This window comes from Pteropus medius, unplaced genomic scaffold, assembly GCF_902729225.1.
Source record: "Pteropus medius unplaced genomic scaffold, Ma_sr-lr_union100, whole genome shotgun sequence".
Classification (NCBI taxonomy): Eukaryota; Metazoa; Chordata; class Mammalia; order Chiroptera; family Pteropodidae; genus Pteropus; species Pteropus medius.
Window position 1 is genome coordinate 10,416,830 of NW_024349519.1, and position 27,384 is coordinate 10,444,213.

The following is a 27,384-nucleotide window of genomic DNA, read 5'->3' on the forward strand; positions in this document are numbered from 1 at the left end:
GACAGAAAGGAAGGTTATTCACCCAACATAAAGAAAGTCTATATAAAATTAAGGAAATGAACCATTTTCCTATTCATTTTCCTTATCTAAGAATGCATTGAACCATGAGCCCATATTGTAAGGCTGTATCTGAGAACCTTGTCTAGTAAATGTTTTTCGTACTAGATGTAGTTCTTTTAAGGAGGGCTTCTAATATGCCCTCCTGTGAATGAGTGAGCAAAAATCCCAAGAATACCAACAAAAAATATTGATTCTACCCTGCTTAAAAAAAAAAAAGAAGAAGAAGTATGGCTCTGAAGGATAAAAATGTGCTAATGAGTTTAAGCCAGCCCCATTTTTTAAAGGAAAAGGAAGGCAGTGTTACAGTGTCTAACTTTATGTTTCCACGTTTGAGCAAAAGATAGTGGTGGGACAGTGACATCTAGTGGTGTGCTTTTGAAGAGCCTTCAGAAGAAAGGGTTTCACAGCAGTTCGCTTTCCATGTCTTGATTCTTTTCCTGGGGCCCTTCCATGAGTCATCTTAATAGCTTTCCAAATTGTGGTTCATAGACTTTACGTTATGTCCAGAATGCAGGTGTCATTATTTAGTATTTTTAGCTTTGCATATTGCGCTGTAAAATTGGGATGGGAAAGTTCCAAAGTACAGGGCTTTAAAGCATTGCCCATGAAAATCAGTGACATGGGAATACTATCCAAGAAGTCATCCACTCCCTTTTTCATATGAAACCATGCCAGGAACCATGTTCATTTGTACTTGATTTTGGAACAAAACTGATAAAAATGTTAAAGTAATGAAAGTACTACATAGCACCGTCAGTGTTCATGTCCTTAGGTGTTCTGGTGCTAATGCCTAGATGGTTTATAAATGTAGTGCTGTTGTGTATCACTATGGTGATGTGCATGCCATGCATACATGGTGATGTATGTGCCGGGGAAACCACCGCAAGTATTAAGACTTTTGGCTTATAAACTTGACCTCATCTTTCTAGACTGGGAGAGGTTGTGATCTCATCTTTTTGTTTACGTATATCTTGATAGATCATAAAGAGGAATTATCTATGAAAGCCAACAGAGTTCTTAATACGTATTCGTTTTGTTATCAGGAGAATTTTATTGTAATTTTTATTAATTCCAGCATTTTTTCTTTCAGTGATTCCATATAGGTCAGTGATCATCCCCATTAAAAAGCTGAGCAATGCAATCATCACATCGAACCCCTGGATCTGTGTATCAGGAGAGCTAGGAGACACAGGAGTAATGCAGATCCCCAAAAACCTCCTCGAAATGACTTTTGAGGTAGGTCCCACTAATACCTTTCTTAGCAGGAAGTGTCGTGTAATTCTACACAAGGATTCCAGTTTCACTTTTTCATTTTTCCTTATTAGATAGTATAAAGGAACACTCAAGCATACAGGTTCATTTTTTCAATCATATACCTAAAGTTGTCCTAAATACTTATGCTCATTTGTTCTGTATTTTTGTTATTTAATTGTTAAGCTCTATTTTTCTACTTGTAACGGTGCACTTTTGGGCTTTGCCGGGTCCTGTTCCATGATTCTCAATGCCTTTACACTAAATTCTTGAGCTACAGTGGTTCACTTTCTTACCGTAAAATGCTTTCTGCCTGTACCTATACAAGAGAACTGACATCCATGCTTATGGCTTTTAGACCACATGGTGACATTTATAAAGTGATTTGTAATATACCTTTTCAATGTTGTAGTCAGCATTCAGGTCTTACCTGGTGAAGTATTCCCATACGTTTGAGCCCCCATGCAGGTTGATCCTGGCACGCAGGAGGAAGACAATACCTGTGCTTATTTCATAAGGAAAGTGGTACCAACCGAACATCCTGTTCTCGTGTTCTTTGCGGACTAGAAATAGCATTTTCCACTCGGAGCCAGAACACACCCCCAAGAGCCCATTTTGGCCCCATCTATCCAATGGGCTCGCAACTATCTATACATAAAAGATTAAAACCCTTGACTTTTCCTTGACTACCAAGTATGGAACAGAGAGTGCATTTTCAGTGCAATCATTGCTGTTTCCAAAGTCTCTCAGTCTGTCTACTTCCTTCTATCTCTGCCACCACAACTAATTTAAGATGCCATCCTCCCTCACCTGGATCACTGTGATACTGTCCTACTGCAATACAAAAAAGCCAGGCCTTTAAGAACTCATAGCTCTGATGTTCCCAGCCTTACATAGTCAGTTGTTGTTCGCGATCATTTATCAAAATTTAATTGACATTTATTTTTACTCTTCTTATTATCATCACTTTCTTTTATACTTGTCCACAAAGGGCCAGGAAGGATGTGGATAACTGTGCCTTTTTTTTTACGGTAGCTTCGAAGACTTCTAGTAGATGAGATTTGAGGTCAGTTCTGCCTTAGTATTTTATTAGAAACAGAAAAATAGCCGTGTCAGTGGGTTTTTTTTTGTTGTTTTTTTGTTTTTTACCTGTAGCTGTTTTCTGACCTCTCTGTAATTGAATCTAAATAACACCCTTTTTTCACTTCTTAAAATTCTTCTCATCCTTTAAGGCACAAATCACTATCATGTGATATTTCTGGGTTCCCTAGTTAGAAGTAATATTTCCTTCCTCAGCGTTCCAGCAGTTATTTACGTCTCTAGTCTAGCACCTTGTACAGTCCCCCTCACTAGATAGTTAATGTCCATTTGTCCCCTGTCTTGTTAGATGTGAATATATTTATCCTAGTGCACAGCACACTGTGCAGAGTGGGTCCGCTGCAGTTAAGTTAGGCAGAAGCAAGTACGGCAGCTAAAGCTGAGAGGTCGTGGGTCGGGATTGGGTACCAAATAACCTGTCCTGTCCTTACAGTGCCAGAACTTGGGGAAGCTGACCACTGTTCAGATTGGTCATGATAACTCAGGACTATTAGCCAAATGGCTAGTGGATTGTGTCATGGTCAGAAATGAAATCACAGGGCACACATACAGGTAAGTAAATATCCTTGGCAGCTCAGAATTCTTTGCTTAAGACTCTAGACAAGAAAAGGTTTAAGAATTTTTTTTTTTCCCTAAAGCTTTCCCACTGCCTTCTGAATTTTAGTTTAGTTTTTTGGGTTGTTTTGTTTTCACTGACATAATACAAAATTGCCCAAAAAAAAGACTTTACAAAAACTGATTGTGTTTGCCGCTAATGCGTAGTCCACAAGTGTTGCATACTCTGTTGGAAAAGATTGATGTAACCTTGATAAAAGAGAAAGAAAAGAAAGAAGCTTAAAATAATTTCAGTAAGAGGAAAGGCTCTTTTGGATGCTTTTGGTTATGGCCAGCACCTCCCTTGGGACCATTCTCTTCTCCTCTGTAACTTAAATCTCACATGAATTTGTAGTTTGAAAATATTCTTTCTAGAACTAACCACAGAATTTTAATATAGATTAGGTATGAGAAAATATTAAAGAATTATTTTAATTTGGTTGGGTATCATAACAGTTTATGGCTATGTAAAAGAATGTCTTTATTTTTTAGAGATTTACACTATAGCGTTTTTAGGAATGAAATGTCTTGGTGTGTGTAATGTACTTTAAAATACTTCAACAAAAAATGAAGCGTACAGCAAAATGTTAAGTCTAGGTGATAAGAATACGGGCGTCTATTATACTATTCTACTTTTTGTATTTTTGCAACTTTTCATAATTGAAAGAAAATAGCCCACAGGTATTAAAATGATGGACTTCACTCATGATGCCACTTTTTAAATTCTGGTATAAGCTAGTAAAATATTAGTGATTCAGGAGAGTTTTGTTTTGTTTTGTTTTGTTTTGATTTTTGTCTCCTTAGGTTCCCATGTGGTCGGTGGCTGGGGAAAGGCATTGATGACGGAAGCCTGGAGAGAATTCTTATTGGAGAATTGATGGCATCAGCAGCAGATGAGGATCTAGTAAAGCAGTGTCGGACTCCGCCCCAGCAGAAATCACCCACCACAGCTAGGAGACTGAGCATCACATCACTAACAGGAAAAACTACCAGTAAGTAGTTGTTGTTGTTGTTGTTGTTTTTCCCCTCCAGTGGGCCTCAGATGTTGCAGGTATCATGTGGCCATTTCACAGAAAACTGTCACATTAATGAATTGTGGTAAGAAGGTTAAAAAGAAGGAAGCTGAGAGAAATTAATTTGGGAGAAGGGACTTTAGAAAACGGAGAGAGAAAAGAAATAAATAAGGCAAGACATTACAAATATTAAAAGCCTAAAGAATTTAGATGTTGAAATCCAATAAAAACTGCATACTCTGTTTCAATTAAGTTATGATAGTGTGAATAAATAATATTTTGCCTGAAAACTAAAGGAGGAATAAGGACAGTTTGATATTACAATATTCCTAGGTAGCCACATCTAACTATCCAGAGCCCCTTATACTGAGAGGGAGTCTAAAACTTCTTCTCCCCATCCCCCAACTTCCTATGAAGTGATGAAACAAGATACTATGAAGGAGTGAGTTCTATGGATAGGATACTGTATTCACATGCCAAAGTACAATAAACTTTTATTTATACTAACGTGGGCTTTTGTAGGCTGAATAATGTCTCCCAAGGATGTTAGATTCTAATCCCCAGAAGCTGTAGATGTTACCTTATTTAGAAAAAGATGTAATTAAGTTAGAGATTTTGAGTTGGGGAGATTATCTTGTATTATCTGGGTAGGCCCTAAATGTAATCACGTGTATTCTTTATAAGAGGGAGGCAGAGGAAAATCAGACACACACAGAGGAAAAGACAGATGGAAGTGGAAATTGGAGTGATGCAGCCACAAGCCCAGGAATGCTGGCATCCACCAAAAGTTTGAAGCAGCAAGGAGCATATTCTTCCATAGAGCCCTGAAGGGAGTGTGGCCCTGCGGATACTTTGATTTCTGCCTTATGATACTGATGTTTCTGACTTTGTGAGAGAATAAATTTCTGTTGTTTTAAGCCACCAAGTTTGTGGTAATCTATCACAGGAGCCACAGAAAACTAATGCAGAGGTAGTATGATATAGTAAAAAATTACAAAAGTTTATCAATGAAGTACTTTTATTTCAGCTACAGACAGTAGCCATAAGTAGAATAATAAAAGTACCGAAGAGGTCCTTAGTTTACTAAGAAAGCCATTTCCTTAGATAGTAGTAGTCCCAATCCATCAGACATGGTGATATATTCATTATTAGATTATTATCTAAAAAGCCCCTTTATTCTTATATCATTCCCCTGATTCATCCTTTCTGCATTCAGGAATAAACTTTACACCACGCACCTGCTAGAATAGATGAAATGTAAAAGACTGAGGATGGAGAGCAGCGTAATACTCACACACTGCTAGTGGGGATATAAAAGGAAAAACAGTCTGGCAGTTTCCTATAAAGATACATATATACTTACTTACTTACCATACACTTGACCCAACAATCCCACTCCTAGATATTTACCCAAGAGAAATGAATACATATATCTACAGTAAGGCTTGTATTTAGATGTTCATAGCATCATCATTCATAGTAGTCAAAATGGAAACAGCCCCAATATCCACCAACTGATGAATGGATTAGCAGATTGTGGTATATCTATTCAACAGGCTACTTTTCAGCAATATATAAAAATGAACAAACTACTGACACATTTTACAAGATGGATGAATCTAAGAAGCATTCTGCTAAGTGAAGAAAACCAGATACAAAGGACTATATCCTATATGATTCCATTTATATTAAATTCTAGAAAAGGCAATGTAATAATGATAGGAAGCAGATCAGCCGTTGCCAGGTGTTGAGAGATGGGAATAGAATTGACTAAAGGTGGGGGAGGGGCACAGGGGAACTTTTTGGGTTGGTGGAAATTTTCTATGTTATGATTGTAGTGGTGGTTACATGAGTATATATCTACCAGAGCTTACCAAATCTCACACTTAAAACTGCCAAATTTATTGTACGCAGTACTTTATGCTGATTTCAAATTAAAAACTCGATTTCAGTTCACTCCATCCAAATTATTATAACTTCTGAACCAATCCAGTTTCATGGGGTATTACAGTTTTGGGAGTTCTTATCCCTACGTTTGGTCATATTTTCTTTTCTTACTCAATAAGGAGAATATTTTAAATAACCTGAAACTCAGAGATGGGTAACTTGCTATTTTCTCACAGTGTGTGCAAGGTAATATTTAGAGAACTAAAAGTTTTATCAGTTTCAATATACTACGGATCAGTACAGGGTTCTTTTGGAATGAATAAAAGCTTTCAAAATAGATCTTCATGCTTAAAAGAAAAAATATTCAGAGAATGCCGAAAGTAAAAATAAAACTACTAGGAACTGAAGAGGCCACAGTATAAATGCTTCAATCATAAGAGGTTTCCATTTTAACAATTTTATGCATTGGTATAGAAAAAACTTTCTGAGTTTTACCTACAATGAATTCAGAGATTCTTAAACACTGGAACTTATAATTTGTTCTTAAACACTAGAATTTATAGTTTGTCCTTTATAGTATGATATATAAATTAGATATAATAGTTAATCACCACAAGAAAATACGAAATATGTAATTTTTCTCGTTAACTACTATCCTTGGATGAAACCTGTTTACCACTTTTTTCTTTTTTTTTTTTTAACCATTCTTGGGGTTTGAAAAGCAAAGACAGTTTATATCCCATTCAGGCAGCCTACTAAGCTCCCCCTCAGGACCAGAGCCTAGATGAGCAAGTACTGGCTGGGAGGGTAGACTGACAAGCCAGGAAGGGAATTCTGGTCTTCAGGTAGGATGCCTCAATGTACCTGGCATCTTCCCTTTACTTTAAACACAACAGCAAAAACACAGATCTTGGGTTAGCCATTCAGAGCCTCAGAAGCTTTGGTCTGTGCCCAGTAGGAACTTGGAGGTAGGTGATATAAGGGAGTGGGGTACCTGAGGAATGAAGCTGTGGGTGTTCCCCACCTTATTCCTCAGATCCTGAGGACTTGCTAGCACTTACTGCACATACCAGGCCAGGTGACTGACACCTAATATCTCATTCTGTTTTCCCAGTGATTCATGTATGAAGTGTATATTTTCCCTATTTCAGGATGAAGAAACTCAAACTCAGAAGAAGTTAGACATTTGACCAAGGTCATAGATTACAAATGGTAATTTTTAGAGAACTAAAAGTTTTATCAGTTTCAATATATGAATTGATATGAATCTGGGATATGAATCTCGGGGTCTCTTGGATTCTTTTCCATTGTGCCAAGATGCCTCTCCCTTGGCCAAACTGGCCCAAGGCAAGTTTCACGGAGCTCTTGGCAAAGCCATCCTCTGCTGGTGAAGTGTTTCCTGCATAGGTAGACACAGTTGATATCCCATAGGACTTTGATTTATTTCCTTTGCATGAGAATTCAGCAAGTGTTTATTATTTTTCAGAACCCAATGCTGGACAGATCCAAGAAGGAATTGGAGAAGCTGTGAACAACATTGTGAAACATTTTCACAAACCTGAGAAAGAGGTATGATGAGCTATACAACTCAGTGTAGCAGAATTTTAAAGCTGCTTTTGTACATGGTACATAAAGCAGTACAGAGTGCTTTAATTTTCATTTGTCAGCTTTCTAATAACTGCAAAAAGATGCTTCCTAGCTACCCGAAGCATTTGTTTCTCTAGTGTTTTTCTTAAACGTAGACACAGCAGATTATGCTTTGGCTGTGCATTTTGTTCCACAGAGAGGAAGCCTCACGGTGTTGCTGTGCGGAGAAAATGGCCTGGTCGCAGCACTTGAACAAGTGTTCCACCATGGGTTCAAATCGGCTCGCATCTTTCACAAGAACGTCTTCATCTGGGACTTCATAGGTAAATTAAAGCATCTGGGACTTCATAGGTAAATTAAAGCAGGTGTATGTCATTATAAGGTCACTGAGTTGTTTCTCAGAAAACTCAAAGATCCAGGAATTGAGCCAATAAGGGTTAACGATAAGGGAATATGTTTTTTAAAATAAATATCAAATAAGCACTATCTTGGCTTTGCATTCAGTCAACAAATATTTAGGGTCCCCAGCATTCCAAACACTGTTCTAGGCGCACAAGGTATACATCAAGATATAACTAAAGACACAAAAATTCCTATGATTGATAAACTTACATTCTGGTGGGGATAGGGAGGACAGATGCGCAGAAACATAACAAAATATGCAATCCAGCTGGTATGTTAGAAGGCAATTGCGGATCTGGAAAAAATAGAGCAAGGTACAAGGAAATGAAGTGGCAAGTGTTCTTTTTTTTACTGCCAGAGACAGGTTGTGTAGTGCCTTCTAAGCCATTGGAAGGACTTTGGTCTTTATCCTGAACAGAATGGGCAGTATTGGAAGGCTTGGAGCTAAGGAGTAACATAATGTAACGTTTTCAAAGGATTATTCTAGCTCTGTGCTATCCAGTATGGTAACCACTAGCCACATGTGGCTATTTAAACTTAAATCGATTTAATATAAATTTAGAATTCACTTCCTTAGTCACAGGGGCCCTACTAGTAGCTACCAGTTGGACCTTTACAGATAGAGAACATTTCTATTACCACAGAAAGTTCCATAGAAGTGTGCTGCTCTGGCTTGCTAAACTTCGTAATCTTTATTTTGGTATGCAACTCTTCTAGAATTCCCAGTTTCTTTAAAAGGGTGATTAATCATTTTGTGTTTTGTAAATAAGGCCTAGGTAAAGTAGTTGATTTCATCTAATTTAGAATTTTTGGATAAAGAAAGGAAAGTTGACAGATTAGGCACCCCCTGGGAGCAATTTTTTTTTTCCTTTTAGAATGCCTAGAATATTATTGCTCCTGCTTCTGATATCAGTGTGCACGTACCTTTGTCTCAGACTTACTGACTCAGTTCCATTTTGAGGATTTTGTTGCAAAGTAGTAGCCAACCATTCTATAACTAGAACGGAGGACACCTTCTCAGTGGCCACCATGTCTTTGCTACTTCTAGAAAGTTCCAGTCTTAACAGCTGAGTCTGTTTTTCTTTTTTGCCAGTTTCCATTTCTTGAAGCTGTTCTCAAGAAGAGAATAAACTTTCTAGCCTTCTAGAATGCAATCTAGATTAGAAAATGAACTCCCAGGAGCATATTGTTCCACCCTGAAGTGATTAACCTATTATGAAGTGTTGATGTGTATTGTGATGTGATTCTGACTTCCTTCCCCAGAGAGAGCGGTTGCTTATTTTGAAACCACTGACCAGATTCTAGACAATGAAGATGATGTCCTTATTCAGAAATCATCCTGCAGATCCTTCTGCCACTATGTAAATGCTATTAATACTGCACCCAGGAACATTGGGAAGGACGGCAAATTCCAGATTTTAGTTTGCCTCGGAACACGGTATAAAGCCAGATCTTGACTTTCCCTGTCTTTGTTACATGTTGAACAGAATCCAGAAAGGGTTAAACCAGATCATGGCCCTTCCAAAGTTCCCCCATAGGTTTCCTTCATTCGAAGTTTCATTATGAGACTACTGTTTTTTGAGTACTTGCATTATGCTAAGTACTTTACATACATTATCTCATTTAGTCCTATTGGTCATCACCACTACTACATGGAGTAGCAACCTATATCCGTATTATATAGATGGGAAAATAGAAAATAGATGAGTTGCAGATAAATTAACAGATTTTCCCAAGGTCACACAGCTAGAAAGAGGTGCAGCAAAGATTCACACTCAGTCTCACCCCAGAGCCCAGGCTATCAACCATTACATGGTACAAGGCTCCAAAGATAGGTAGATAGGTAACAGGTGGGTTAGCAGATAATTAGACACACCAACACATACACACATATATATTTACTATGTAGAGCTTGTATAGTTTATATACACCACCATATGAAATTTAATAACATTGTGGAATTCTTACTATGTAAAGTCTTCTAAGACAATTTCCTATCCCTTTATTGAAAATGACACATACAAGCTGTATAATCTATTAATTTTAAAACAGCTCTCAGAATTATAATAAATGAAACAGACCTTTAGAAGTTTTTTTGTCGATGTTCATTTTCTTCTAAATCCTTAGAGCCCCAAGGAGAGATGCAGGATGGCCTAGTTATGGCCGTCCTTCTCATGGAAGGCATACTGAGAGGTGCTCAATAAGGATGTCATAGGTACTTAGCAACAGATAATTTAATGTCAGAGTTTAGTCAGGAAATGCTGAAGACAGATTTTTATCCTTCTGAAACAACTGGTTTATAGAACTAAGTTCTGAATTTCTTCTTAATAGAAGGGGCCCAATTTCAGCTGTGCTTTCAAAGCTCCTTTTGAACAAGGTCCTTATCTCCTTTTATCTCTTTACTGCTCTGATTTATTAGGCCAATGTAACCTTTCTTTTGGTTTGTAAAATCTACGTAATGTTCTGCTTTGATTTTGTTCCTTACCTTGTTGTGTTGTATACAGTTGTTTTGGTTTTTTTTTTTAAGTTAATCTCTACTATTTAATGTAGTCTTTCTTCCCAAAAGGTCAGTATACTTTGGCATGTATTACCACAGATGTCTGCATAACACCCCTGTAAAAAAAATTCAAAATGACATTCTGCCTCTTTTTAAAAGTAGTAAAATCAGAATAGAGTGTCTTTAACGTGCAGAGGCCCTTATGGCCGCCTGATACAGACCTACTTTTAGAATCTAATGGGTTTCCTATCACTGTCTCATTACTCTGTCATTTTAACCAGTAAATATCCAGCTGCTTGTCTTTGGTTTCCTTTCTGCTGACCTCAGAGCTTGGCTAGATTTTGCCCCACCCAGCCCCACACCGCCCCACACCTTCCCGTTGAAAGCTCCAGTCTGTGCCTTGTTCTGCAGTGACGTCAGCAGTGCTCAGGACTGTTTCTGTTTGGGTCTGCAGGGATCGCCTGCTCCCACAGTGGATCCCGCTGTTGGCCGAGTGTCCTGCCATCACCCGGATGTACGAAGAGAGCGCCCTCCTGCGGGACCGCATGACGGTCAACTCCCTCATCCGCATTCTGCAGACCATTCAGGACTTCACTATAGTCTTAGAAGGCTCTCTCATCAAAGGAGTGGACGTGTAACCCAGTTGGCTAGAAACTCTCAGGCCAGACCCCTTGCTCCTGAACCTTCTCCATCCATGGGACCGATTTGGACTTGTCTGACAAGGCAGTGAGTCACCACAGGGGGGCAACACACCGTATCCCCCACACTGAACAATCCTCATGCTACAGACAAGGCGAAATACTGTATTGTAGTTCATTTGAACCAGGAATTTAGTATAAAATAGAGTATTTTCATGTGTTAGATGTGTGTAAATATGCTATCTTCTTTAAGAAATTATATTACTCGAATAAGATACTTTTCTTAGATTGAATATTCCTGTGACTTAAAATAAGTAGCTTAAAAACATTGGAAGGTGGGGAGGGGAGGGGGCGGGAGTGGGGGGGAGTGGTGCTAGTCAGGAAGAAGCCAGTAAACATGTAAATATAGTGCAACCCAGTCGGGCTTTTTTTTTCCTCCAAGTATCACAAAGGAATCCAGAATGCATTGTCATGTCGTAGCCATCCATCCTGGCGTCTGATCCTTTGTACTGTGAATGTAAACAGCTTTACCTACTGTACGGGGTAGTCCTCACTTGTATCTTTTAAGTTACAAATGGTTTCATACATATGAATCGAGTCACTTTTCCAGTCTTTTGGAGGATTTTTTTCTTCAGCCCGAAATGAAGATATATTTCAAATACTTTAAATACTGAACCCCAGGAGCTTGGCTGAACTGGAAAGAGAACACACAAAGCCCTGAGAAGTGTGTTAAATTGTGGGATTATAACTTCTTTACACTCTGGAAAGATTAGCCTAGACTAACTTCATTCTTCGCATTTTTATTCCTGTTATTTGAGGTACTTTGGGCAGATGTGAATTTCAAAGTGTTGGCCTCAGTCGTAACAACTGAAAACAGCCATTTGATTCTATACTTTTTCTTTGACCATCTAAACTCTGCAGTGGTCCCTTAGCTCTTAAGGATAACCATAAGCCCTGTCTTTGTTTGGTTCAAATCACCCCCTCCTCTCCCCCAATTCCCATCCCCCTCTCAGGAAATAGAAGGAATGTCTAAGAAGCTCTGTGTGGCTTGGAATGTTTTTGTGAAAGTATTTGTTGACCATGATAATGCAAATAACAGAAGGAGAGAGAAAGAATGAACCTTTTCTGGGTGTTTCAGGGCAAGCTTTATGTTCCTTTGTTAGAAAGGGTAATAATGTAAAACAACTGGCCCAGAGAAGGTAAAAGCCAGTACAGCACAGACAGGCAAAGTGGAAGCAAAAGAAGATGGAACAGTTTTGAAAGACCAAACATTGTCAGTAACTTTTCAGTTTGGTATTTTATAAAGAAGTTAAATGTGGTGTTGGCTACTTAAGTCATCTTATGGTAGGCTCTGTAACTCTGATTAAGCATTTGCACATTGTTAGCAGTGAAATTGCCTCAGCAGAGTTCCAGGTTTTATTCCCAGTTGTGGATGAAAAGCAAAGCCACAACTTCTCAGGATCCTTGTGCAGTCTGAGGGTCCCGGGCTTCAGCCCTCTGTGTTGTTACCATTATTTCCTGGAGGAAGAAACTAATGAAACAAGTGCCTCACTCCCTTTATCCACTGCTGTATTCTGCCAGGGCAGACAAGGCACACCCCCTTTTGATATGTGACTTAGTACTTGAGGAGGAAATGGGTTAAAGTATTTAGAAACCCATGGAAAGGGTTTGAGGAGATGGTTCTGGGTGACTTGGTGGACCAGAGATTTGTTTGCCTGAGGCTAAATAAAGTGTGTCTATTGTAGTATGGCTATGGAGGGACATGGAAAGTCTATGGGAAACATCCAGAAGCTCTTACTGTGTTTCAGTGATCAAAGACCATAGAACAATCCAGTCCAGGGTTCTCATTACCTTTTCCAAGAAGCCATGCTTCTGACATACTCTGGGCAACCAGAGAGATAACTTAGGTTAGTACACTAGAATTGAGTCATCTAGTCCAGCCTTCTCATTTTATAGATGAGAACACTTAAGGATTAAAGAGATTAAGTACTTACTCTTGCAGCTGGTCATTGGCAACACAGAGTCTAGAATTCGTGTTTTTTATTATACCAGGCTGCATGAGACTGACCTCGAAGGCATTCATATTAATAATCTTTCTACCCTTGGATCTTTATTCATTCACGTATACATATAGGAAATAAGGATTAATATTCATGTATAATAATTTGTAAGGATTAATATTCATTTTAACAAATTGTTCTCAAGTTGTTGAGAATTACATCTTTTGTAAAAACTGGGAGAAAATTGGATTTGGGGGCCCGTGAATGAAACTATCACTTTAAAAGCTAATACCCAAAAAGAGTTATACCTAAAGTCTCATCCTATTTTCTGTAGTATGACTATAACAGTGAAGTGACTGATTTCAAAAGAAAGAATCACATCAGAACTGACATACCCTCTGTAGTACTAGGCCTTTTAAAGTAGTCACCTTGAGAGCCCATATACTTATTCCAGTGATACAGCCAGCACTTCAAACATGTGGGGACTTCCTGGTGAGCTGCTTGAAAGGCCTTTCTTTTGAATATTGCCAGTGATGGTAAATATTGGCCTTTAGAAGAAATTTAATATTTGGAAACAACAAAAAGTCCTTAGGATCCACATCGAAGAAAAAAAAGGATGCTTGAGCAGAATTTTGGGTCACATAAAAAACAATTCTAAAGAAATAAGACTTAGTTCTTATGCGGCTTATGTCTCTGAGCCAATACCAAAATATTTTTAGCGGGACAGTTGCAGAATCCTTAGAATAAATATATATAGCCTTCCAAGCTGACTTTTGGAAGGACTATACCCATTTAGAGGTATCCTTTTTGCTATGTTAATTTTTAAAATTAGTATATTGCTTTATAATCACACCTCAAAGCTAAAGTAAATAAAAATCAATTTTGTAATTGACTTTTTTCCCCCTCAAAATGAGTTTAAAGTAATGCCTAGAACCATAATTAGTATTTTCATATAACAATGGCTTAAGAAGAAATTGTTTTAAAATTAAATTGCCAAATATATTACCTCTCGAAACATTTTTTTCCAAGTGTTTTTCGAATGTCCTAATCTCTCAACCATTGTGACACAGTGGCATTACACCAGTGTTAGGATTATGTGTGAGACCGTACAGCTGTGCCCTGGTCGAGGCTCATTAGTGCCTTAAAACCGACAGAGACTCAATGTAGAGTAGCATAAAGTGAGACTCTAGGTGGGGGACTACAGGCTACTGAAAACAAAAGCAAGGCCTCCCAAGCCCTCCCATCCTCTTTCCCACGGGGCGGGTAAAGAATTTGGTATACGTAACCTAAAACTTGCAAAAGTTTGAGATTTCTCTCTAAAATTTATTTTAAATGTTTCACACATTTTTGTACCTTTTGTCAATACCCTGTGGTATTTACTTTAACGTGGCTCTTTAAAAAATCATTTTAAAGAACTGTCACTATATGAATGATATAGGGAAAATACTGAATTACTTATATTTCCTTTTTTGGCATAAAGCACTGTTATATGTAAATATAAGTGAAAGAGGAGTGGAGTCTATACATAACATTTTGTGTGTAGTATATGTTGACAACTCTAGATATTTTGAAACAGGAGGCAACAGATGAGGACCTCACATTCCCCAGGGAAATATTTATTTGACAGCATTGAGAGTGTCACTCTTAATAATGAAATATCTTCTTTTTTTGCTAAGAATTATGATTTTCCAGAAGATTTTTATTTTGAGAACTGTGAGTATTTGTGAGGTTTACAAAACTAGTCTATCCTTTTCACCATGTTGAAAGGACAATCTGAACCTTAGCTATTTATATTTCAGTATTAACACACCTTCTGATTGAGAATGGAGCCTTGAACTGTTCTCTACTTTCATAAAGTAAATCTATTTTCAACTCATCTATGTCTTTCGAAGTTCCTGTTTCTTATGTAAGTATTTGTTACATTACCATTTAGCTTAAAAGGAAACAGAAGTGAATAACAAACTACTAGGTCCCTGGTTCCTATTAAAATACACTTATAAATCTCTTGAACCAAACTGATGTTCAAGCTTTTTGAAGAGGGTGTTGATGGAGTGTCATCAAAATAATACAAGAAAACCTCATCCTTTCAGATTTTACTAGAGCTGATTGTCCTCTCAAGGACAAAATTAAGATTGGCTCTGGAAAAGTATCACATTGAGCAATTAATACCAGAGTGAAAAAAGATCATCAAAAAATTTCTCCTCATCTGAAAAAAATCCAGGGTATCTTTGGGTTATGGAGAGGGAATCAAGCTTGATCCAATTATCTGAGTGTATTTGTGTGTGGCTCCGTCTTTATTCCAAACCCAAATCTTGTTGACAGTAGAGAGGTATGGTATGATAAGGAGTTCTTGTTGTCAATCAAATGAAGGTGTTAAACATATGGAAAGAATCCTCTATGTTACATTTGAACTATGTATAAATGTACCCTGTATATCTTTTTAACAAATGAGCATTTCTGCATTTAAATTATATTGTTTTTTTTTCTTTGTATTGTCAACAAAAATGCATCAGAACTGGATTTTTTCCCCTCATCTGAACATAATATAAAATTTAAAGAGTATTGTGATATCAAGCACTTTAGCATACATATCAGAGAAACTGACATGGGTTTTTCAGGTTTTGGAGTACATTTAAATATGACTTTTCATGCTTTATTCTTTACAAATAAAACTGTGGGGTTGATACTTTGTTTTGCTTCATTATTATAGAATCTTAATACTGAGCATTTAACAGCACAAGTGAATTCAGAAAGTAGAGGGAGAAAGCCAAAACCATTATGTAGTAAAAATACAGCCTGTTGGGCAACTGGTTATCCAGCAGAAGGGGTAAAAAAAAAATAATAATAATAATGAACCCTACTTCACACCATACAGAAAAATCAATTCTTGGTGGCTTAACGATCTGAGTTTAAAAGGTAAAATAATTTTTAGGAGAAAATATAGAATATATTTATGAACTTGGGAAAGGGAAGAATTTCTTAAATAAGACACTGAAAAATAACTAGCCTTATAGTCCATGGTAAAAATAGAAGGCCAAGATTTATTATCTCCTATGTGTTAAGCATTACTTTAGATTATGGGCATACCGCGGTTTAAACATACAAATAAATACCTATTCTCATGGAATTTATATTTTAATGGAGGGAGTTACACAATAAATCTGATAAGTATAATACATAAAGTATTTAGATAATAATAACATAACAAGCAAAGAAGAAAGTATTGTTGGGGCTGCTTGGAGCTGGACTGCAATTGTAAATGCGTTAGCTAGGGAAGGTCTCACTGAAAATGAAGTTGCCTTTAACTGAGAGCTTACTCTTGAACATAAGTTTGTAATGCCTGTTAGACATTTAAGTAAAGATGCTGAGTAGGCAGTTGCACATGTGGATTGGGAATTTAGGGGAGAACAATGGTATATTTGTCAAGGTCCAATCAAGAAACAGAAACCAAAGCAATTTGACCAGGGATACTCTAATGTAAAGAACTGTGTATTGGAGTTCTCTGGAAAAAGAACCAATAAGATATGTATACACAAATATATATTTAAGCAATCGGCTCAAGTGATTGTGGAGGCTTGGCAATCCAAAATCTACAGAGTAGGCTGGCAAGCTGAAGACTCAGGGAAGAGTTGCAGTTCAAGTCCAAAGGCAATCTGCTGGGAGAATTTCTTGCTCAGAGGAGGTCAGTCTTTGTTCTGTTAAGGCCTTTAACTGACTGAGGCCCACTCACATTATGGAAGGTAATCTGCCTTACTTGAAGTCCACCAATGTAAATGTTAATCTTATAAAAAAAAATCTTTATGGAAACATCCAGAATAATGTTTGAGCAAATATCTGGGCACTATGGCCCAGCCAAATTGACACATGAAATTAACCATCAAAAACTATAACAAGAGATTAGAATAATGAAGAATTTGCTAATAAGTGATAAAAAGAACTCTAAAGAATACAAGAATAACATATATGGGAAGCAGCCACTAACCCTAGGGCTGAGACAATGCAAACCAAAAGATTCCCCTTCCCCTCAGGCTGAGCACCAGACTTTATTAAAGCAGGTACAACCATGGCTGACTAGATGGCAAAGAATACAGAGATGCTGCACTAGGTGTTTGGAATCTGCCCTCAGGTGCTAGGGAAGTATCCATGGGGCAGTGCCATACCCCAAAGCTTTCTGGGAAGCCACTGAGCAGGTGCTAGGGAAGAAGTGCATGGAGAGGTGCTATACCAGTAAAACATACTGCAAAGCTACAGAGTTGAGAGCTGCGAGAAGTTAGCTGCTGAGTACCACAAGAGCCAGGCACTGCACATTGCAGGAGCCTGCAAAGGGGAACAAAGCTGAATCTAGAAAAGAAATTCTCCTCCAGTATCTCTCCAGTGCATTCCACTGAATTCTTTCCAAGTACATAAAGAACATTTACCAAGATTAATCATATTCGGGGTCAGAAAATAAGTCTCAATAGGTTTTTAAAAATTCAAGTCATGCAAAGTATGTTCTCTGGCCACAGGGGAATTAAATTAGAAATCAATAAAAATATATCTGAAAAATCTGCAATGTTTGGAAATTAGTAATACACATGGGTCAAAAAATGAATCAAAAGGGAAAGCAGGAAGTGTTTTGAACTGAGTGAAAAGAAAGCTTATCAAAACTTGTGGAGTGCATCTAAAACAACTCTTAAAGAGAAATTAATAGCCCTAAATACTTAAGTTAGAAAAAAGTCTCAATGACCTATGCTTCTACCTTAAGAAACAGACAAAAAAAAAAAAAGACAAAATAATAAAGATTAAAGCAGAAATCAATGAAATAGAAAACAAAACAAAATCAATGAAACCAAGTTTTTTTGAGAAATCAATAAAGTTGATAAACCTCTAGCCAGATTGATTAGAGAAAAAAAAAGAGACAAGACACAAATTGTCAATATCAGGAATGAGAGAGGTGATATAAATACAGATCCTATAAATACTAAATGGATAATAAAATATTATGAAAAACTCTTTGGCAATAAATTCAACAGCTTAGATGAAATGGAAGTTTCTTAAGGACAAACTACTAAAGTTCTTTCTATTAGAAGAAATAGATAACCTGAATAGCCTATGTCTATTAAAGAAATTGAATTTGTAGTTAACCTCACAAAGAAAACTCCAGGCCTGGGTAACTTTACAGGTGAATCCTGTCAAAAATTTAAGGCATTATGAAAATTCTGAACAAACTTTCGGAAAATTGATGAAGTATGTAGTTTGCTAGGGTTGCCATAACAAAGTACCACAGACTCGGAGGCTTAAACAACAGAATTTATTTTCTCACAATTTTGGAGACTAGAATTCTGAGATCGAGGTGTCAGCAGGGTTGGTTTCTTCTGAGGCCTCTCTCCTTGGCTTGTAGATAACCATCTTCTCTCTGTCTTCATTTGATCTTCTCTCTGTGTTCTATTTTCCTGTCTGTGTTCTATTTTCCTCTTCTCGTAAGGACACCAGTCATACTAGATTAGGGCTAACCCTAATAATCTCATTTTACCTTCATTATTTCTTTAAAGACCCTGTCTCCAAATACAGTCACATTCCAAGGTCCTGGGGGGGCTAGGACTTGAACATATGAATTTTGAGGGGACATAATTCAGCCCATAAACAAGGTAATACTTCCCAACTCATTCCATGAGCCAGCATTACTCTGATACCAAACAAATTAAAGACAAATACAGACCAACAACTCTCATGGACATAGCGAAAAAAATTCTTAACACAATGTTATCAATTCAAATCCAGTGATAAAAATGATACGTCATGATTAATTGGGGTTTATTTAAAAATGCAAAGTTGCTTTAAAAATCAAGCAAAATAATTCACCATATGTACATATTAAAAAATGAAAGCAAATTATATGCTCGTATCAATAGATGCAAAAAATTTTTGACGAGTGCTAACACTTAATCAGGTCCTAAGAAAAACAAACTTACTCACCTCAGATATATTATGCTCATGGGTCAGCAATGAAATGCCTAGTATGAAGAAACTTTTGGAGAGAAAAACTTTTCCTTATGCCCAGCTAGGTTCTTTGGCTGGTCTAAAATCAAATTAACATAAAACAGATTAACAGGTGAAAAACAATTTTAATTATGTACTCACAGGGGTGCCATAAGAATATGAGACTCACAGGCAATCGGGCAAAAAAGGCTTATATGCCATTCTGAACTAAGGAGGTGGGAGGGGTCTATGGCTTCAAAGGGAAGGAAGACAATTCACAGGAATATGGGAAGAGCAAATGTTTGGTAAACAAGTGTTTGCTGTGCCATGCAGAGACAGTGGGACAGAGAGGACTTTGATCTCCAGGTTCTGCCTCATTTTCCCCCAGCCCACCACACCTAGCCCATACTCTGTAATTATCTCTGGGGATGGTTTTCTTCCTGGGCTAAGCCCACTATCTAAATTCTTTTAGGCAGTTAAAGGGGAGGTAATAAGCTCTTCCTGAGTCTTTTTGAGCTTTGATTGTCTTTAGCTCAAAATAGTCCACATGCCAAAGTGGCATATTCTGGGGAGACTTGTTCTGAACCCCTTCAAAACACACATGACTGCAATACAGTTATACACTCCTTTAAAGAAAGCCAACTTGCATTTCAGCTTCTAGGTTTCCACATGGCATGCTATTATGACTCATTAAATTTCTCTCCTTAAAATCCTTTCCTGGCTCTGTCCATTAATCCTAAACTATTATATTACGATCCTACCCAATCGTAACCAACCCCCGCTTCCCTACTGAAAGACCTGCCTTAGACTTGTCTTCAGAATTTCAGTAAATATCCAGACTTTGCCCTTTGCCCTCTGATAAGCTGCAAAGATTCCATCAAGGTAATGCTTTCTTACTGTGCAAGCAATAAATAGACTTGATAATCCAGGAAGCCAGTATTCAATATTATTGATCATTCATATTTTCTCTTCTCAATTGTCTAAGTAATCTTTGTCTATTTCTCCATTTTGAATGTGTATTTTTGGATTTGATTCGTAGTTTGAAAACATTTTTTAAGCTACTCTGTCTGTCCTATATGATGTAAATATTTTCTCACTTTTAATTTTTGGTGTTTTTTGTTGCACAGAAATTTTTAGTTTCCAATTGTTTATTATCCATTCCTTTAAAAAAAAAAAAACAGCTTCCGGTGCTATACTTGCCTGGGTTCAAATCTCTACTGCTTACTAGTTGAGGACCCTTGTTTATCACTTAATTCTCTGTGAACCCAATTTCTCACCTGTCTTCCCACGGGAATGTAAGCTCCACAAGAGGAGGCATTTTTTATCAACTGCTGTATCCCCAGCTCTGGAAACAACACTCAAGACATAGAAAGCACTCAATAAATATTTACTAAATAAGTGAATCTACAAAGCCAGAATAATAATCTTATTTACCTCATAGGCTTGTTATAAGAATTCATTTATGCATGTAAATTTTAGTCTAGAACAATGCCTGACACACAGTTAAGAGCACAAGAAATGTTAGCTCCCCCTTCTCCACCCTCTCAAAATCCTGCCTCTTAGTGAAGTTTTCCCTGCTGGTCTCCCCTCCCACCCCACCTCCCAGTTAGTTAAGTCAGGGTCCAAACTGGGCTCCTCTGAGATGCAAATTTCTCTCTTCCTTTTGGGGAGAGGATGTGGATTGTTCCTTCCTGACTGCATTTTCAGAACCCACCTTGATGGAGAAGGACACTGTGGGGGACAAGGTCGGGGAGGGAGTTTCTAAATGGAAGCAGGGGTCTCCAGTAGATTCTAAGACTATAAACTTCAGCAACCCTGCTAACTTACAGCTTATAGATAATCAACAAACGCTGACTATCATGATGACTTGTGTTCCTGTCTTCAGCAGAAGAAGGATAAATGGGTGACTGTCCTACAGCCCTTTCTGGGAAAGAGGAAGACTGCCAATTATACAGGTGAAGATCCCCGGGCCTGGCAACCAGCCATGTGACTTCCGGTAAACTCTGAAACCTCCCTCGGCCTCCGTTTTGCCTTAAGAAGAATGAAAATAGCAGAATGTACCTCATACTTACGTTGTGAGAAAGTGAGGTAACTGTATATCGCCTGCACAATGTTTTGCGCCTAGAAGCACCCACTAATTGATAGCTGTCCTTTATTAATATTAAATAGCAACCCGAAGGAAGGGCGTTGCCTGCTTACCAAAGCCAGCTGTGGGCCTGGAGTCCGCGAAGGGAAAGACAGACAGTGTGGGGAGCTTGCCTGGGACTGAGTCTGCGGGACTTCGCGACCTCCCCACGACCCACAGGCCTGTCTGTATTGAAGAATACTTTTACCTTCCTTCTATCTAGATGGTCCCTGGCCTTTTTTCTGTCCTGGAACTAACTGCTCTTAACAGAAATGCACAGATCCTCAAGGGGCTCACCGTCTCCCCCTCCCTTTGGCTGCGGGTTAAGAACCCCTCATCTATGAATGGCTCTGTCGCCAAGCCAAAAGTTATTGGAGTCAGAGAACCGGAAAGATTGGTCCAGCCCTTTCTTTCATTATTCTGATTAGAAACAGTCCCAGAGGTGACGTGATTTGCCCAGAGTCGTGCAACTTCCTGGAACTAGAAACCAATCGGAAGACTTCCATGTTGCTGTTCTTTCCGCTGTTGTCAGGTTACCTCCGAGCCCCAGGCTCCGCTTTTGAAAAGGAAAGGAGAGGTCGGCGAGGGGGAGCCACTGAAGGAAAAGTTACTCAGATTTGGTGACTGCTTATGGCAGGAAATGAGAGAGTAGGGGTAATACAGGGTGTAACCTGCTCCCTCCCCGCCCTCCCCCAATATAAGGTGAACAATTTTAAATTTGCTTTACGAGATCATGAAGTGAGTGCATCTTTCAGGTGGGGCTGGGAACTTGCCTTTTTTGTTTACCCAGCCAAGAGCCTAATGCAGAGTAGGTACTTAAGACATATCTGCTGCCTGGAGGACTGCATGGCTGGATGCGCCCTGTTCTGTCATAGATATGTAGCAGGATTTGGGGAGCCAAGCCCCACCTGGGAGGCATATAAGTCCCTTCCAGTTTTCCTCAAGTATGGCTTTGCAATGAATATCCTTTGTTCATAAATCCTTGACTGCATCTCTTGATTATTTCCTTAGGATATTTTCCTAGAAGTGGGATTACTGAGTTGAAGGCTGTGCACATATTTAAGGCTCTTAACTCAGAACCCCTCCAACAGTTCAAAAGAGGGTAAGCTTCCCAGCAAGCTGGCCCAAACTGAGTATTATCAGGCTTCGCTTTTATTTATTTATTTGTTTGTTTGTTTATTTATTTATTTATGCCATCCTGACAATACAAAAATGGTATTTTACTTGCCTTTCTTTGTGGACTAATTAGATTAAAATTGAACTAATTTTAAAAAGACACTCTAAGGAGCTCAGAGAAATCCTGCACGAGGCAGGAGACCACTGAAACCAGGCACATTCCACCCAGTGATGTGAAACTAAAGAGCACCTCTGTTTGGGGTGATTGACTTGAAGATGTAAACACCTGAACCTCACCAGAGAGGCTTCCTCCGAATCAGGGAGGGGAGCTGTGACTTACTTGCATTAGTATGTTTATTTTCATTTCCTGATGACAACAAAATTATATAAAATAAACGAAAAACCTGCATATGTATCTTTAAGGACAGCAAGAAAAGATAGAAATGGGATAACGATTTCAGCTTAGTCCTGGAGAGGGGAAAGGGTGAGTGCTGAACTTTGACGGATATTTCCAGAAGATGGAAGGCATGTCCCTGGGGCAGTCTGCTGCCAGCATGGAGCGGGAGGGCAGGAGTGAGCCAGAGGCCTGGGTGGCGGCTGGAGGGGACGGGACGCTCTGGAGAGTGTGTACTGGAAAGGCCGCTGTTTTGCATGGAGCTTACTAGGCCAGGGGTCCCTAAGGACCCGAAAGGGTCTTTCAATGGACTTTTGAGGATCAAAGTTAAACTGCCAAGGACAAAGAAAAGTTGTAAGGAAGTGGAAGTGGGGGTGCAGCTCAGGCCGAGATCTGGGAGTGGCGAGAGGTAGCTTTGACGTTTTCCCAGAGAAGAGGTGATGCTGGAGAGCTTTCCTTGGCTATGAAACAATGAGGACTTCTCACGCAGTCAGAGCCAGGTACTGTCTGTCCCCTGCTCTTCAGATACCCACAGGGTTCTTTTATAGACAAAACCCGGGAGGATAGCTGATTCACAAATGTTTACAGACAATTTTATTTATGAATCTAGCTCTCATTTACTCTCAACTAAATTTATAGTCCTAATTACAGTCAGCAGTTTCTTGATAATAAACATACAGAATGTGTTTTATAGTTTTGTTTTTAAACTTGTGGGAGAGTTTATTTTCTTGATTGCTTTAAATTTCCTATTGGTCTGTAATTTAACAATCAACTTCTAAAAGCTTAGTAATCTACGACTTTTCCTGCCACTTTAATTCTTTTAAAAGGACTTAAATCAAATATGAAGTTCTTAGAGGTTTAAACGAATGATTTAAAAACCTCGTCACACTTCAAAATCACTTGGCAACTTTTAAAAAACTACAGTTTCCCCTGCCTCCCTCTTGGGAGACTGATTTTATAGGGTTGGGACATACCCTGCACCTCCTGAAAAGCCTGAGAGGCTTTTCAGAAATTATCCATTCCCATAATTGGCATCTGGGTACTTACGATGCTCAAATCTGCATCTCTCACTATTTCTCTGGAAAGCTCTCCAGATGCCCATGTTTCAACTGCCTACTAAGCATTTACTCTTGGATGTCCCACAAAGCACCTTAAAGTTATTATTTCTCAAATATTAAGTTTCTAGACATGTCTGTGCTCTGTGTTTCATATCTCAGAGAACAGTTCTACCAAGTTACTCAAGGCAGAACCCTGGGTATAGCCCATTCATTCATTTGAAGCCAGTGTTCTAGGCTACAAACCAAAAATCTCTGCGTTCACTGAACTTGTATAGGGGGGTGAGGGGGACAATAAGCAATTAGTCCCTTAATCTAATGGATTGGATTAGATTAGATTAGATTAGATTAGATTAGATTAGATTAGATTAGAAATTAGTCTTTAATTTCTCTAGACATCATTCTGCCTCTCCAGCCACTACCTGAGTCAAATCCCCCTGATGACCTCCCTCTCTCTCTCTTTGACTCCCTCCAATCCATTCCCCCCACAGCAGTGTAATCTTTCTAAAGCCAAAACTTAAGTTTTAGCCTCCAGCTTTAGCTTCTCATCCTGTCCAGATAAAGTCCACCTTCACAAATGTGGATTAAAAGGTCTTACACCTTCTGGGCCCTGCTTGTATCCCCACCACACATCTGTACCCAGGTGAACCACTTTCTGCTCAGCCACATTGAACAACAGCTGCAATTCATAGCATCTGCCCTTCCCCGACTCCCTCCTCCCCTCCTGCCTGCCTAGCTAACTCCTGTTTACTCTCTGGGTCTCAGCTTGGATACTGTGGCAGGCAGCCTCTAAGACAGCCTCACTGACCCCTGCCTCCTAGCATTCACGTTCTTATGTGCGAGCTGGATTTCCTGATGTGATTCTGAAGAATGAATAATGGCAGGAGTGATGGGATGTCAATCCTCACATTAGGTTCCATAAAGACCATGGCTTCTTTCTTGGGGATCTCTCTCGCTTGCTTGCTCTGTGGTAGGCCAGCTGCCATGTTGTGACCTGCCCTGTGATAAGGGCCACTGACAGGGAACAGAAGGAGGCCTCCACCCACAGCTGTGAGGAACTGAATCCTACCAGCCAGCCTATGGGGGAGCTTGGAATTGGGTCCTTCACCAGGTACGCATGCAGCTGAGATGACAGCCTCAGGCGACAGCATAACTGCAGTCTCATGAAAGACCTTCAGCAGGAGGCAACCAGCTTCCAGACCCAAAGAAACTGTGAGATAATAAACTGTCGTTTTAAGCAGCTATGTTTTTGTTAATTTGTTGTGCAGAAATAAATAATACCACCTCTGGACCCCTGACCCTCCTCCACATCAAATTCAGTGCGCTTCTTGAGTTCTAGAACCAAAAGTGTTCTCACCTGTCATCCCCAGTACTAAGCCTTTAGTATTATAATTAGGATTTGTCCATATCTCTGCCCCCAGATTGTAGGCTCTATAAGGAAAAGAAAAGGAGGGAAGAAAGTCACCATTTTCCTTCTCAAGACTGAATTCCTGCTCTGCTTCTGGCCCCACCTTTATAAACCCAGTGCCCACTGGGGATTGGCCTAAAGTGCAGCTGCAACCTCAGGAAGAGGTTCAGGTCCAATAGAGCCTAGTCTCCCCACCTCCACCTTCCCAGACGCACACACTCTTGAACATATGTGCACACACATACACGCACTCACAGGCGTGTACTCACCAGACACTTTGGGCCCACAGCGCTCTACTCAGGAGGAAAGAAGGTGGAGCCACTCCTTTCTCCTTTCACACACACCCTCAGGCTACATTTCTGTGGCTTTTCTGAATGAAAGGTGGGGAGGGAGAGCCACCCCAGAACTGAACCTTCCGCTTTTGAACTGCCCAGTTCCTTCACCTTTATTTCCAGCCAATAGAACTGTTCCAGGAGGACTTGGTGGTGAAAAGAAAAGAAAAACTAGAGCCCCAGTGCTTCCTGCTGCTTTCATTTTCTGATGACCCAACCCACAGGCGACTCACTCTCTCTGACCTAACCCTGAGATGTGACAGGTTCCGTCTCTGGCTTTCTGGAGTATCTTGCAATGTCTCCCTCTGGACAGATAATCATACTGTCCTGTGGGCCCTGGTTCACTCTCCTGCCCTATGCTAGAGGGAGGGCACCTCTGTCCTCCTGGTGGCCCTTCTGTTACCCTACATAGGCTGTACACTGCAACAGTGGCAACCTCCCCAGTCTCTCCTCAGCCTCTCCCTACCACCCCACTCCCATGGCCACCATCTGCCAACGTGTGTCTGTTGTGCCCAGGTAGGATGAATGAATGAATGAGAGACATGCCTGGGTATGAACACACCTCTGTCTGTTTAAGAAAAAAGCTTCTAAATAACATTGCACCCTATGGTGTGTGCTGCTGTCCTTTCTGCCCTACTCCAGCATTCTCAGCAGTTTTCCTCTTGGCTCTTCCTCCTGCAATTGCTTTCTGCTCAGCTGCTCACTGTTGCTAAGAAGGTTGTGCTCATCAACTGTGCTCTAGATGAGTACCAGAGATCTGCTTTTAAAGTTGAGTTCTGCCATTTATTAGTTTGACCCTGCTTGTGTTACCTGGCCATCTGAGGCTTCATCCACTGATTGAGTCTGCTAATAAGCTGTTTCCCCAGTTGTATTGAGATTAGATTAAACCACAAATATGACAATGCATGGCATATAGTAGTAGTAAGTGTTCAATAAATGCTTCTTGTCATCTGTTTCAGAGGCCCTTAACAATCCTTGTAATTTTTCCTTGAAAATATATCAAGCAAAAGAAGATTTTGATGTTTAGTCAACAAAGTGTCACATTAGGTTTTTTGTGTTTGTTTTGTTTTGTTTTTTGACAGGGGGATGGAATAGGAGAAAGTTGAGGGTGACGTTAGGGAATCACTATTCTATTGTTTTTTAATCTGACTCTTGCCTCTGCTGTTCTGGGGTAATGTTCTGGGAAACAGCTGCCCTAATGCCTGAGGAATGGATGTGTCTGAACCTGCTACTGACTCCCAGGTGGCAAGGTATTTTTCACATATGTATTCGGGTCTCTATGCCTCTGCTTTGGCCCCATCACAAATGTAAGGGAAGAGCCCTCATCCCCGAGAGCCCATAAAATACAATCGCTAACATGCTGCATACATCCTGCTATTATCAGCTGATGTACGGACTTTTAGGACCCATGTATATCATTCAATTTCCAGATAGACAAATACTTGTCTTTAAAAATTAAGTGTGTCTACGGCCATGCTACCCTGAACAAGCCCAATCCTGTCTGATCTCAGAAGCTAAGCAGGGTCAGGCCTGGTTAGTACTTGGATGGGAGACCACCTAGGAAGACCAGGTGTTGTAGGTGTAAAAAATAAAAAAAATAAGGGATTGTAAGCTGATAAGGTCCTTGCAATCTGTGAGGTCAATCAAGGGTTGCCTCGCCTAAAAAATAAAAATATAAAAATAAATAAATAAATACAAATGAAGTGCATGCAACTTTCTTTTCATCGTCCACAGTGGGTAGGATATCAAGTATCGATTTCAGTGGTCTTTTCCAATCAGTCAAGGTTATGGTCTAGTGTGTGTTAGTACCTGACTTGAAGCATAATCAGAAGAGGAGCCAAACACATTATGATGAAATTTTTTAGCTATTGAAATCAACTATATGGAAATTTCTATACCCGCAGAAAATTCATTATTACATCTCAACTTTTTCTCAATAGTGTAAAAAGAAAAAATACCATAGTTCTGT

At 39.3% G+C, this 27,384-nt stretch overlaps 1 protein-coding gene and 1 pseudogene across 5 annotated transcripts in view; both read left to right on the forward strand.

Annotated features, from left to right (window-relative positions):
* DENND5B (DENN domain containing 5B) overlaps positions 1-15,716 on the forward strand; it is a 137,410-nt gene extending 121,694 nt beyond the window's left edge. For 4 of the 5 annotated variants that reach the window (XM_039882368.1, XM_039882369.1, XM_039882370.1 and 1 more), the window contains 7 exons: positions 1,151-1,296; positions 2,843-2,961; positions 3,808-3,995; positions 7,390-7,472; positions 7,687-7,813; positions 9,156-9,330; positions 10,844-15,716. In XM_039882368.1, coding sequence (XP_039738302.1) covers positions 1,151-1,296; positions 2,843-2,961; positions 3,808-3,995; positions 7,390-7,472; positions 7,687-7,813; positions 9,156-9,330; positions 10,844-11,027 — 1,022 coding nt within the window. In that variant the 3' untranslated portion in view covers positions 11,028-15,716. The remainder of the gene's footprint in view (positions 1-1,150; positions 1,297-2,842; positions 2,962-3,807; positions 3,996-7,389; positions 7,473-7,686; positions 7,814-9,155; positions 9,331-10,843) is intronic. The other variant, XM_039882372.1, reaches the window with a different exon arrangement.
* Positions 15,717-26,878: 11,162 nt separating this feature from the next.
* On the forward strand, positions 26,879-26,997 carry LOC120618637 (uncharacterized; annotated as a pseudogene).
* The last annotated feature ends 387 nt before the right edge of the window (positions 26,998-27,384 follow it).